Raw genomic sequence first — 14,298 nt, 5'->3', positions numbered from 1 at the left:
ATATGCAGATGACTCTACCTGCATTCAATATGCAGATGACTCAACCTTGATTTGTTCTGCCACTACCCCAGCAAATCTTATTACAATAACCCAAAGTACCTTTACCTTGTTTGAAAAACGGCTATTAAACCAACGTCTAATCCTAAATCCCAACAAAACTAAGTCACGTCTCTTCACCCCTATGCATAAGATCACCCTGCCACTCTTCAGCGTAACAGCTAGTAATGGTACCATCATCTCCCCAGAAACCCAAGCTAAACTTTTGGGTGTCACAATTTGATGTGCACATCAATCAAACTATAAAAACTACCAATAAAACCTTGCCTCTCTCTACAGGATCAAATCATTCCTCACCCCTCCGGCAAGAATTGCAGTCGCCCGCTCCTATATACTATCTACCCTTCTTTATGCCTCTCCTCTTTTCTCCCACCTGAGCAAAACTGATCTTAATCATCATGTTACAACCATATTGCCAGATTTGCTACTGGCACACCCTACCGAACCCACCACTGCCACAACCTAAATCTCCTAGGCTGGCTTGAACTACTTCACCTTCTACAGCTCAACTAGCTCATAGTTGCCCATAAAGTTCTCTACCGGCCAGAAAATACCCCTGCCCTAAAAAATATGATCTGCCCCTACAGCAACAATCAACTACTCCTCCACCAAACTCCTAGTGCTAACAAATCAAATCCAACCACGCTGCTGGTGACTCTCTCTTTGCCAACTGTCGGAAAAAAATGAAACCCACTACCAGCTGACCTGACCCTAGAGCCTTCAACAGTATTCAAAAACTTAGCTTAAGAATCACCTCAAATCGCACTGGATATGCCCCTGTACCAACCCTGACTAGTGCTCTGCCCATCTCGCATATCTCTCCTCTATAAAATGTCCTTTCTTTGGCCACCCCTCTCCATATAACAAGGGGTAAACAATAACTAAAGCTACTCAATGTATTTTTAATCCTGAAGGTAATATGTCGTTACTACCTGTATATACATACTTGGATTGATTTGGAAGTCTCAGGCATCATGTGATTGTTGTACTGCTTTGTCTGTAACCTGTGTGTAATTGCCATTCACTAATTGTTCTAATAATTGTAATGTGTACATGTACCTTGGAGCTTTTCTCCCCGGGACTCCGCTGAAAATGGACATTCATCCGGGTTGGACCATCCCGGTTAACAAACATAAAATAAAATAAATTAATAAATAAAATAAAAGTGTGTTCAGGTGTGTGCATGAATGTCCACCAGTATGGTAAATGGGGGAATTGTACCAATGCTACATGGGAATACTGGCATGAAAAAAATGCGTTTTGAATTTGTTTAAATCTCTGGTGTGGTGATGCAATAAATCTAATCAAAGAAGAAGAATTCAACTAACTTCTTTTTATTATTTAGTATATTTTAGTACTAAAAATATTTCCTCAAAAAATTCCCTAAAAAAACTTTACAGATTGTGTGTGACATCTGACATCAGACGTCAATGCTTTATCCAAATACTTATTAGAACACCAAAGACATTCTGTTTTTAAATTATCAGTCTAGACTGGGTAAAGATGGATGAGCTTGAAGGGGATTGTCAACGGTGTTTTGGAGAAAAAAAAATTATGCTGGTAGTTGAAATTAAATGCATTTAGAAAACCAGGACTTCATTATTGCACTATTAAGAGTGTACTGAATTTACGTAAACTGCCCCCCAATCTGTAAAGTTTTTTTAAGGAATTTCTTTGAGGAAATATTTTTAGTACTAAAATATACTAAATAAAAATTGTGTATAAATGTATATATGTTTAGTTCCTCAATTCTGTTTTGATTAGATTTATTGCATCACACCAGAGATTTAAACAAATTCAAAACACCCATTTTTTTTCTTGCCACTATTATAATGTAGTATTGGTGTAATTCCTGGATGTGCCAAGTTGGTGGACATTCATGCATATGCCTGTGCACTTTTATACATTACTAGTTTACTTAAACCACCATTTTCTGTATTTTTGTATGTTTTTTCTACTAGTTTTCGTTGTATAAACATGGTTTTGAGGCTGTAAACATGAAAACCGTCGTGACAGTTTTTTTTTTTTTTTTTTTTTTTGCAAAGCACGGACATTTTTTTTCTGAGCTGTTAATTACTTAGTTTTTATGTACACTAATACACGTGGATGGATACTTACTAGATATTATTAGACAGATGTATTGTTATATTTAGTGTTCAAGTTAGATTATGTTTATGGTTAGATAGTTGTATGTTTTTCTTGATTTTAGTTCCTGTCACAGACCTGATGAAAGTTTTATTACATTAGGCAGCCAAAAACAATTTTAATTAAGTCTTTTGCGTGTATTTTATGCTTTTCTTAATGCCCGATTTTGGAATGTGGGTTGCAAATAGATGGGTAGTGTTTTCCTTAACTAGGATTTAGTTGATCAAAAGAGTAGCAGTGGGCACTTGTTTGAAATTGCACTTTTACGGCCCTGTTTATACCATTTGCCTTGAATAGGCTTGTTTAAAATTAAACAATGCGTACATTTTCCCCACCTACTTTTAAGTATATAAAAGCTGATTATGTTTAACATTGTTAAAATATTTCTGATTTTTTATTACCGAGGAACGCTTGGCTGTGACAAATAAAGGCTTGTTGCTTTGGAACACTACCTGGGTCTTATGATTCTTGGAAATTACTGTGAATGAGCTCATCAACGAAGTTAAAACCACTAATTTTTTTTTTCTTTTTCTCAGCACTCATGGTGGTGAGGTTGGAACTAGACAGATTCCTGTGCTTGTTCATTTTTTATCATTAATTGCAGCTAGTTACATCATATTCTTCATTGAGCAGAAAAGGCACTGCAAGTAGTAATCCTGGGGGTTGGTTTCCAATAGGGATATTTACTGACAATTTCAGTCACCATCTGAAATGTCAGGACCTGCTAGAGTGAGTCACGATGCATATTCAGAATGGCTGAAAAAAAATATTTACATTTAATAAGTCTGAGACAGCCCTTTCTCAGAAGACTCTTTTTACTCTGAGGTATAGTGATCTTGGAGTTAGTATATACAAGTCCAGGAGTGTGTGTGTGTGTGTGTGTGTGTGTGTGTGTGTGTGTGTGTGTGTGTGTGTGTGGGGGGCTTTTCCCGCTGCAAAAAATAATTTTAAAAGGAGAAGAGCTATGTCTGAAACTCATTCTACACCTGCATTTTCAATATTTTTTTCTGGTGTGTCAGTATTCATTCAGCATTGGGAGTGCTGACAGATCAATAAGCACACTTTCTGGGAAAACCATGGGCTAGCCAAGGAAAATGGACCTGGTTACCAAATATGACAGCAAAACTTAAAAACTGCAATAAGCAAAGGCAAAATTACCAATGGTACTTACTTCTGTCTTGCCACAAAAGGCCTGAAGAACTCTGGAGAAAAAGAAGCATTCATGTCAGCAATAAAAAAAGAAAAGATGGCATAGATTATGCTTCTCTTTACAATAATATCTCCGGTTAGCTACTATTTTAGTCTGGTTGGTAGACTAATATCTATCCAAACCCTATCAGATTTAGGAATGAACTGTGGCAAAAGGTCCTTATAGTAGAGATTTTGGGTTGACTAGGTAAACAGTTCTTTTTTCATATTTTGCACATTTAGCTACTTCACCTGGACAGCGACACAGCAGACTTATTTCAGTTTCCATGATATTCTTATGAAAATGTCAAGCAATAACACCAAGAGAGAGAGAGAGAGAGAGAGAGAGAGAGAGAGACATGCCCAGCATATATATCTTTAACTACAAGCTAAATCCTTGAAATACAACTTAATTCCACTTTAAATGGAAGAGCAAATTAATTACATAGGCAGGCATCGATACTGTTGATTTACTTGGTACCATTATTCGTGATACCCAAGATGTACTCCTCAGTACATCTGAAATACAAATCCTACCCAATCTTTCTTTCACACACCAAGAAAATTCAGGAAAGCTCCACATTTATTCTTCAATGTTTGACTACACCTGCCAAAACAGTCCTTTCAATGTCCCTGGAAATGCGAGAGACAAACCACATGTATCGACTCAAGTGTAACGATCCTAAGGGATCAGGGAGGAATGGCTTGTCCAGACCTAATGAGGTACATATCTGGCTTAGAACAGTTTACAATCAAAAAAGGAATAAACTAGGTCTGGGCAACTGTACTTCAGGCACAGACTACATGTCTGTTGGACTTAAGGCCTGTGAAAATTAAGGGAAATACTGAATCCCTGAACAAATCCTACACTGATGTCCAGCTCACTGTATCATAATTGGTTCATAAATAAACACTAAGCTATCAGTCTATCAGTCTACAAGCCTAGCCAATAACAAGTCAGAATCATACCCTACACCTTGTAGCTGTGAAATAAAGATCTTAACTATTATGACAACCCAGCTCCCAGGCACAAGTATAGGCACAAAATCAGACTTGGTTAGTAAAATTCATTTGTCTTAGTAGTAAAATACGTAACCAAAATAGACATTAGAAGGCACCCTATATACAGAAATTACACTTATTGCTAAAAACACATACCAGTATGGAGTGTTCTCTGTTCCAGTTATCATTTTGCTTTAGTCAAAATCTAAGTGTCTGCTATGTAATCTTGCAACAGAATTTCTTGTAAATCATCGTGAATGAATGTGGCTCTGTGTCCCTATGCTTTACTTCTGAGAAAGAGACTTTTGTTAACAGAGAATTTGGTGGGTACGTTCGAGTAGGCATGAACCAACATCATCATTACCATGCCCACCGTCATTAAATGTGAGAAGGCATTTTGTCTTTGGTAAAATAAACAGTACAATTATTATAAATATTAAAAGGTTACTAATAATTTAATACAGATTAACTATTTTTTATAGAACTACATGTAATGAAATAGTTGAGATACTGAATTAATAAAGTTAGAAATGCTGCAATTCAAAAGCCCAGGAGGAGGGTGCAATCCACAATTATGGGAAAACATGACAGCATTTCATACATCTAACAGTTTGCTCAAATTTATCTTTTGCATCTGTAATTGTCTAGCTTTTTGACCTGGGCTGTGACTAAATGGTTTTTGGATCAGTTCAAGCACCTGGTTAGCAAACTCAAACAAACACAGACAACAAACAGCAATGACTGAAGAGCAAATTAAGTACTGAAGAAAAGACAGCCAACTGTGATTAACAAAACAATTATTCAGTGGGCACAGGTCTTATGGACATTGCATATTTATTTATTGCACCTAAACAGAGGGTGAGGACACTTATGTGGCAAGACATAATGGATGATAGTAAAATCTGAAAGACTCAGTTGCGCAATAAGTGGAGCAACAGGTAGCACACACGCCTTTATTGCAGAAAGCTTTGGGTTCTAATCCCACATCAGGTAGATTGAATACACTACAGTACAGGATTGGGTGGGGGGGTTGCTGCACTCCTGAGTGCACTGTCCTTCAGTTAAGACATTAAAACCATGTCCCTCGTCTACCTGAATTGATGGTACATCAGGTGGACATATAAAATCCCACGGCACCTACTGAAAAGAGTAGGGGTCCTTTATTTATAATGGGAGGTGGATTGGAATAATGTTTAAGGTGTTTACCTCTCAAATAACAAGATACATGGTTTGATTCTCACCTCTGGGAAATTGACTAGGCTTAAAATGGCCCAGAAGGGAACTAGCCTAGTATCTACCTGTGAACCTATAACAGTACATCCGCATTGATATTGCCAATCATTTGTCATCAAGAAGAGGTAGGATATGCTGCAAATATGGATTAAATGGGACTGAAACAGGTTAAAGAAATATATCTAACAGTTATGGGCAAGACAAAGGTAACTTCTACTATCAAGAGATGATGACAATAAAATGGCGAAAACGTATAAGGAACTAGGCTCGTACTACACTATGCTTTCTGTATGAAGATATCTACACTACAAAGAATGCAAAGCTGTGCACTACAGCTATCCTGCAAAATGTAAATATTTGGTTTATTATGGCACTGTTTCGACCACTAAAGACTCAAAGAGATCCAACATCTCCCACTCTAGTCTCCCTATTCTCACGTGCCCTATATAAAAGTGGTCCCACAACTCCAATCACAATACATCTCCATTTCCACATACTCAACCCCACTTAAGGCATCCACAGCTACTGTACTTTAGCAGTCCTCACTGACAACACTCACCAGTGTCTTCCCAGCACCTTCACTACTGCATAAAACAGGTGTTGCTTCAATGTGCTCAATGTGCCAACCTCTACCTCAACACTCCCCTCCCCTCCAACATGTCAACTCCAAGGCTCAATCTGCTGCGCCACTTCCAGCCTATGTAATGCAGCTGTAGTACATTACTATAACCTCAGCCAAAGACTAATAAACTAGACATCCCTGAGATGCCTCTTAAGGGATAAACTTCTGCATAACAGGAACTTGTAAATTTTCTTTAATACTAATTTCTGCACCATAGTTACAATTGCTGAGGTTGTTAATAAAAGGGTCCAACGCTGTCATAGACCCTGGCGTGAACAGAAAGCAGAAACGAACACGGCAGGAACGGGACAGTAGCTAAATTTCAATTTACACTACAGGTACACTGCTTCTGAGTTTAAGAATACAAAACTGGCAGTACAGGAGAAATTAACAAGAGAGTCCTAAGTGACAGTATATGGATTACTTTAGTCATTTGTACGCTTGAGTCTCATTAAAATGAGAAAATGTTTCACTGTGAACCCATAATCAGATTAAAAACTACCAACAATGAATTTACCAATTATAATCACTCAAAATAACTACAGTAGGATGTCCACTTTTTAGAATTAAATCTCCAAAAGCAATAAACGGACTTAACTTCAAAGATGATAAATAAAAAGCCGATAAAATAGGAAACGCACTGCTTTATTTAAAAAAAAAAAAAAAAAAAAAAAAACTCAAGTAAGCACTTTCGTCTCTCTACTTTTGATCAGAGACGTCATCAGACTGAGGTAACAATACATTAACTTTTTAGAAGTAAAATGAACCTTTGGGCATCTGGATACATTTCATATCTGCATATACATATAAATGCATAACAGTCACCAATACAAAATAGTTAAAAAAGAAAAGAAATGGTACCACACTATTCGATGAGGATCAGTACATTAATAAAAAATCAGCATGTCTTACACATGCATACAAAAGTCCAACCCTTTAAGACCAATAAAAATTCCTATTTAGGAATCATAGCTACTGTCTTGCTTCCCTACAACCACCACAATAAAATGCAGGTCCACAGACTACGCAAGACCCAAAAGATGGCAGTACAGTTATGCTCCATTTTCCTGATTTACCACACCCATGACATAAAGACAGACACATACTCTAATGTGCAGTTTATACAAAAAATTAGTGCTATTATTCAGTGCACTCACATCTCCATTTTTAACATTTATTACACGTAGACCAAATGATTTTATGCGCTGCGGTGGTGGTGCTGCGGTAGCGTTGTCGTCTCACAGTTAGATGTTGCCCGTTCGATTCTCAGTTAGAGCATCTTCTGTGTGGCGACGGGTGTTCCTTCGTTGAAGGTTGTGCGTCAGGCCCGGCAAGCCAGCACGTAAAACTCTACTGCCAATCATTAGCAGACCGGAGTTCCGCTGTGGCGACCCCTACCCGGGAAAAGCCGAAAGTCATAAAAAATACCACCAGATTTCATAAAAGCAAGCATGGCCTTCAAAATGTGAATATCACAACACATAGTTTGGAGAACATTGCTAGTTTTTTATCCGCTTCCACTGTGACTTGTTGAATTACAGCCTGGCAAGGAACTACATCTGTCAAACATAACTAATCAAGAATTCAAAGCATTGAAAAAAATTAAATGCAATTGTTTTTGCAGGGATGAAAGCTCATCTGCACCCTGCCTACGAGAAGGAAAGCCCCTCCACACATCCCAAACTAATGTGCACCAACTGCAAGGATGTACCAACATGAATTAAACCGGAAAACTGAAAAGAAATTAACCACTGCAGGTTAAGACACAGCACTCAAGACAGCTCATAGAGTTAAACTCTGTTAGAATTGCATCAAGTCTTCACTCAGTGAAGTGCAAGGAAGCATATTTAAGCTGCTGCAACAAAGTAGTTTTTATCAGTGAGAAAATAATCATTTGTAATGTAACACTTCATGTGCACAATAAAATACATTCTTAAAAAGTGTCAAGTCAATAAAACACATATTTAATAAGTTGGCTTTGACAAACTAACATTTTTTCAACAAAACTGTCTGTTGCACTCACAGACTACTAAAGGTACAGATCTTTACTTCCTACAAAATGCAACAGTTGTAGAGTTTGTATTTTTCAGTGAAAACCACTCTGCTAGTAAGTGCAATTTGCATTTTTATGCTAAACTTGAAGTATTTGACAAACTATGGACATGGGCAACTACCCAAAGATCTTTTCATAAATCAGTGAATGGCAATGAAATGAAATCAGTGCCAAGAAACACAGAATGGATCTAGCTGTAAGATAGCAAAACCAATACTGACTTTACCAGCTCTGTTATTTACAGAGTCTTTTAATAACTGGGTGAGTGGTCTGATCCATACCTATAAATTTCAGCCAAAAACACAAAAGATTATAAATTATATCATAATAAATTTAATCTGTATCTGACTTGAATGTTAGAGGAAAATACTGTTCAAGAGCAATGTAGTTCTAATGAGTAAATACACCTAGTTCATTTCTGTGCTTTACAAAGAAGAAAAAATCCTCACGGATTATTCTGCTTTACACCATCAAAACCTAGACAGCCATGAATCATACACCAGCATCCTACTTACCGGCCATCATCATCTGGGCTTCATATGGCTCCATGTAGCCATCATTTTCTGTCACTTTTTCCTGCCCTGCTTGGAGCCCTGCAGTCTGCTTAGCATCAAATGGATCTGCATAGTCTTCAACAATAACTACCTATAAAATTAAACAGAGAAGGTTTTTACATTTTATCTGCACCAAAAAAGCAACAAGTTAATCGTACCTCTCAATGGTTCCTGATTTTCAAGGACATCCCTGATTTTGACTCAAATTATAGCTCTGTCCCTCTAAATCTCTCCTACAACTGGGGACTTTTGGAGAAGATGTGAATTACACTTGATAAATAATGACAATAATTGCAGTTAAAGACTTCAACTTCAAAAAATATACATGAATTCATATTCTCTCTATCAACATCTCCGGTTAATAGTACTAACATTTTAAGTGCCCTTGATTATTTCTAGACTTGTCTTCAATTCACAGAGAGCTATGATGTTAATACTTTATTAGTTGTTTGTTAACAGGGTAACAGAACTGGTGTACAGATGCTTTTCACTCATGACATAGGACAAGATGGCAGAAGATGCAATATAAATACAAACAAAATACAGAAAAAGAAAGTTATGTTCTTACAATAATGATAGATCTGTGTTGTCCGTTTCTGTCTGGTTCAACATGTGGGTTATTGGATCTGATTTGGATCAGACAATGGCCAATTCCTTCAGATTCTGAACTCTCCATGCTCCACCTCCTTTACCCACAATCCCCTGCTCTTAACCCTGCTTCTCAGATTGAGTTTGCCCCATGTAGGCCAACCCCTATGCTACAATAAACTGCCCAAACCAGGGAGGATGCAGGACTCAGGAAAAGATTACCTCCACTGTCCAGCCATCTCTATGGGGAAGTTTGCCATAACAAACCAAGGTGGGGGGGGGGGGGGTTCAACCAGGTGGAGAGTATGAGCACATACCTGTTGTTAAAGTAAGTGCATAATTTTCGTATCTAATGTTGTCCACTCAGTCTGGTTTCAACCTGTGGGACGGAATCCCCAGCCATGTATAAATCCTATATTCTGCAGCAAAGTGGAGCTAAAAGTAAACCTGGATCTTGACTGAATATCCAGCTTATAATGTGAAACAAAAAAGTGGGATAACCCACCCAAGTTGCAGCTGTACAAACTTTATCCACTGATGGCCTACAAAAGAGCGACATAGAAATAGCCATAGCTCTGGCAAAATGCCCACCCTGGATTTTGAAAAGGAAACAACTGACTGGATTTTCTAAAGAACTTGGTACGGTCCAAATAAAATCTCAGTTGCCCATGCACATCCAGGCAATGCAGAAGGTATTCACCTTTGTTGGAAAAACTGAGGAAGAACAAAGGGAGATGAATGGAACTGTTAAGATTATTCTCTGAAGCCACTTTAGGCAAAAAAGATGGATTGATAAGGAGAGAAACCCTACCTTTGTGTAACATTAAATAAGGAGAACAGTGAAGAGGATGCAACTCCAAAACCCTCCTTGCCAAAATAACCACCAAAAATAAGGTCTTCAAGACAAAAACTTCAAGTCTGACATTGCAGAGGGTTCAAAAGGAGGGCTTGCAAAACAAACAGTAAATCCCAGGAAAAAAACGGATCCAAAACTGTGGGACACAGCAAAAAGGCACTTTTGAGAAAAGCCTTAGAATTCTTGAGAGAAGCCAGAGGCAGACTGTCCCTGTGACGTGAAAATTTGAAATAGCTGCCAACTGAACCTTAATGGTAGAAAAACTAGAACCTGACAAACTCAGCAAGAAAATCTAAACCAAATTCTAAAGAAGCGGAAAAAGAAGAGAGTCCTTGGGATTCCACCCATATTGCAAAACATCTCCACCTACTGGAATACACTTTCCTAGTTGAACATTTTTAAGATGAAGACAAGATGTGAACTACAGCCTGGGAAAGCTCTGGATTTCTGGCCATTGCAGGGAACTGGAGAAACCATGCGGTTAACTTGAGGGACTGAAGACTAGGGGATCCAGACCAGGTGGGGGTACTTCAGAAGAGGCCAAAGGAAGGAGAACCACATATACTGAAGCCCAAAAGGTGCTAGGAGGATCACAGTGGCTCTGAAGTGGGCTGCATTCTGATGAAATTTTTATAATCAATCAGAGGGACTAGAAGATAAATGTATAGCAGTCCTAGGATCCAAGCAAATAGCAGAGCATCTCTGGGTGACTGTCCAGGAGGGGGATCTAAGGCGTAACAGCTGCTGCACTTAGTTTTGGATGGGGAGGCAAAGAAGTCACAACACAAAGTGCACCAGCTCAAGAAAAATATGAACTGCAAGTCTCCGATTTAGAGACCACTTATGGGGAAGCAGAATGCTCCTGCTGTGGTTATCAGCCAGAATGTTGGACTTCCCCAGGATGTACATTGCAACCAAAAACACTGAGATGAGATCACTCATTGCCAAACCCTCATGGCCTCTCGACAAAGAAGGTAAGAACACATTTCCCCTGTTTGTTGAGATACCAGACAATGGACATATTGTCCATATATATCAAAATCACACCTCTGAAAAGGGGGTCCTTCAAAGCTTGCAATGCAAGGACAACAGCTCTCATCTCCAGGACATTGATGTAGATGTCATCCTGCGCATAAATCCAGGACCCTTGAACCATCCTCCCTCAAAATGCCTCCCCCACCCAAAAAAGGAAGTGTCACTGTTGATAGTGGCTGATGGAGGGGGAGTTAAACGGTCTTCCACTGGTCGCAGAGACTGCAACCAACAACTTTGGTCATGACACACCTTCGCCAACCATACTGGAAATTCCACTGGGAAAGTCAGGAAAGACCACTGTACAGCCAGAGTCTATTGCAGGGCTCTCATACGGTACCTGGCTAGAGGAACCAGTTCTATAGATGCTGCCATGTTACCTAAGAGTTTCAAAACTACACAAGCTGCAGTCTTCATGAGCGCAAGCACTGTTGATGCCAGGGAATGAAGGATGATCACTCTGGAGCTCCACAGCCTGGCAATTTGAATGACTGTATCCAAGTGGCAAACTATGAATTTTGATTAGGTTGGAGGCTTTAGGTAACTGACCATAATGCCTAAGTGATTGCACAGTTGAAGTAAGGTATCCGTGGCCTTGATCAATAATGCTCTTGCGGGGACAGTAAGGAGCCAATCATGCAGGTAAGGGAAGACCTAGAATCCCTGTAGCCAGAGATAGGCCATCACCACTGCTGGTGAACACCTGGGGGGGCTGTGGTGAGACTAAATGGCAAGTCCCTGAACTGTTAGTGACTGGCCCCCAGCAAAAAGCTCTGGAACCTCCTGGAGTGCCTCTCTATATTATGGTAGGTACCCATGAGGTCTATTGAGCACATTCAATCATCCTTCTTCAGCAGAGTTTAAATGGACTGCACTATGACCATCTGGAATTTGGTCCCCAAAGAATTCAATTTGCTTAAATCCAGAATAGGCCTGAGGTCCTTGTTCTTCATTTCTACCAAAAAGAATCTTGAATAGACTCCAGTGTCGGTCTGGTGAGAGGTCTTGAATGAGTTGGTTTTGAGCAGCTTGTGAATCTCTAATGCTGCTTGCAGTCTCTGATGGGATGAAACACCTGGGAGACATTTTGTGATGAAACTTTGGAATTTCTAAACAGGGAGTACTATAGCTTCTGGATAAGACTCAATACCCATGCATCTGAGGTGATGGCATCCCAAGCTTCTGGGTGAAGAGCCAAACTGACCCAAAAGAGAATCAAGAGCAGGACAGCTGGACAACTATTCAGGGTCACTGAAAGGGCCCACCGGAGAAAGCCCCATGGAAACCATCAACAAGCATCAGGCCACCCTGCCCTGCAGGCTGTCCCCTTTATGGTTCTCTGCTCCCCCCGGCCTCAGGAGGAACTCTCTAAAGGATCATCCTGAGAAGATTGCTGTGATTATTTGAAAGAGAGGCATTTACCCCCACCTTCTGATTTCTAGAAAAGGCTTGCTGAGGGGTGGCAAAATGCACTCCTGCTTCGGATAGTGTCTTCCAGTCTGGTTTGCTCCTAGTTAGAGTATTTTTAATTTCTGGCATGAAAAAGGAAGAGCCATCACACGAGGAGTTAATGGAAGTTGCCTTGAAGCAATCCACAAAGTAGCATAATTGCATCCAAGTGTGGTGTTGCATGGCAATACCAAAGCCAGACACTCAGGAATCTCCACTGACTGCATTACAAATAAGCCTCATGGAGACATTGGCGATAAATAGCAGGGTACACAAGGAGTCTCCAGTGTCTTCTGAATCTCTGGAAGCTGTGGTATCTTAACATTCCTAAATACTTCAGACACCAGGTCACAAAGGAGTCTGATCAAGTGCAACAGGTAATTAAATGCCCTCAACGAGAATGTGGCTGAGGCATAGGAGTGCTTCTCTAAACATTCAAAAGCCTGAGACTCCCTATTTGGGGGAGGGACCAAAGAGCTCTCTTCAGAGATCTCCTTCTTGGTGGTTGCCACCACAACAATCTTATAGATATAGCTGGATCATTACCTCAATGTGGTCAGTCCTTGGGAAGTGCAAAAAAGTTTACAGGGCTCCTTGGAGAATAGGCTCCACCATATTGGGTTCCTTCCATGGCCTCTGGGACACTAGGTCTAAGTGAACTGGAGGGGGAATCACCCAAGGCATGGAGGGGCACACATAGGTCATCTCCAAAAACACAGATTCTTCCAGAGAAAGAGCTTCAGTGGTCCAGCTTCTGCATTGAAGGAGCTCCAAGAGACCACCAAACAAGATGTCATCCCATGGAGACTTAAGGAATCCCTCTCCTTCTTCAGAGTCTGTAACCTCTATAAGAGACTAATCTGGGAAGTCAAGATACTTCCTCATGCTACACCTCTTCCCTGAAACCTCCCACTCCAGCAATGCCTGAGGAGAGGGGGAAGAAGCAGGAACCTCCGCTAAAGGTACAGATTGGAGACCAACAGATGCAGGCTGTCCAGCAGCAAACTGATAATTAGTTGCAGTGTTAGACGAGAAGGGGCTGGAACAATGGACAAAGAAAACTGACCCATCTCCTTAGAGGAGAACATCCTTTCCATAATGTCAATGGCAGTAGAGGATGCTTGCTTCCTAGATAGAGGGTCTCAGTACCTGAAGGTACCAGAGACCAACCCAAGCCTGAGGAAGCTATGCCTAGACAACACAAAGACCGGAACCAAGACATTGAATGTAGAAGTTCTAAACAGGAGAGATTAACCTGAAGTAGGGACTATAAACCCTGACCTGGTAACATCAGCCTCGAGCCACAGCTCAAAGGTCCAGATGGCTCCAAAGTAGCTGGAGTTGATGAGACCAAGGAATGAGTTTGAGCCAAATATGGCCAAGCTGTCATATCCAACCCAGAGGGTGGGAAAGCAGCTGAACCCAAACAACTTGGATCCAAGTGGACATAGACAAGAAGCCACAGAGATGGAGCCGAAGGTCCAGGAGCAGGACCCGGACCCAAAGGGGTGCAGTCTAA

At 40.2% G+C, this 14,298-nt stretch overlaps 1 protein-coding gene across 3 annotated transcripts in view; it reads right to left on the bottom strand.

Moving 5' to 3' along the window:
- SHF (Src homology 2 domain containing F) overlaps positions 1–14,298 on the bottom strand; it is a 998,232-nt gene that overhangs the window by 911,108 nt on the left and 72,826 nt on the right. For all 3 annotated transcript variants that reach the window (XM_044077854.1, XM_044077855.1, XM_044077856.1), the window contains exon 2: positions 8,816–8,945. In XM_044077854.1, the coding sequence (XP_043933789.1) occupies positions 8,816–8,945 (130 nt within the window). The remainder of the gene's footprint in view (positions 1–8,815; positions 8,946–14,298) is intronic.

The sequence above is a fragment of the Protopterus annectens genome, chromosome 7.part0 (genome assembly GCF_019279795.1).
Source record: "Protopterus annectens isolate FY-2018-M chromosome 7.part0, PAN1.0, whole genome shotgun sequence".
NCBI lineage: Eukaryota > Metazoa > Chordata > Ceratodontiformes > Protopteridae > Protopterus > Protopterus annectens.
The sequence above is the reverse complement of the archived record's forward strand: the minus strand, read 5'-3'. Positions and strand labels throughout refer to the sequence as shown.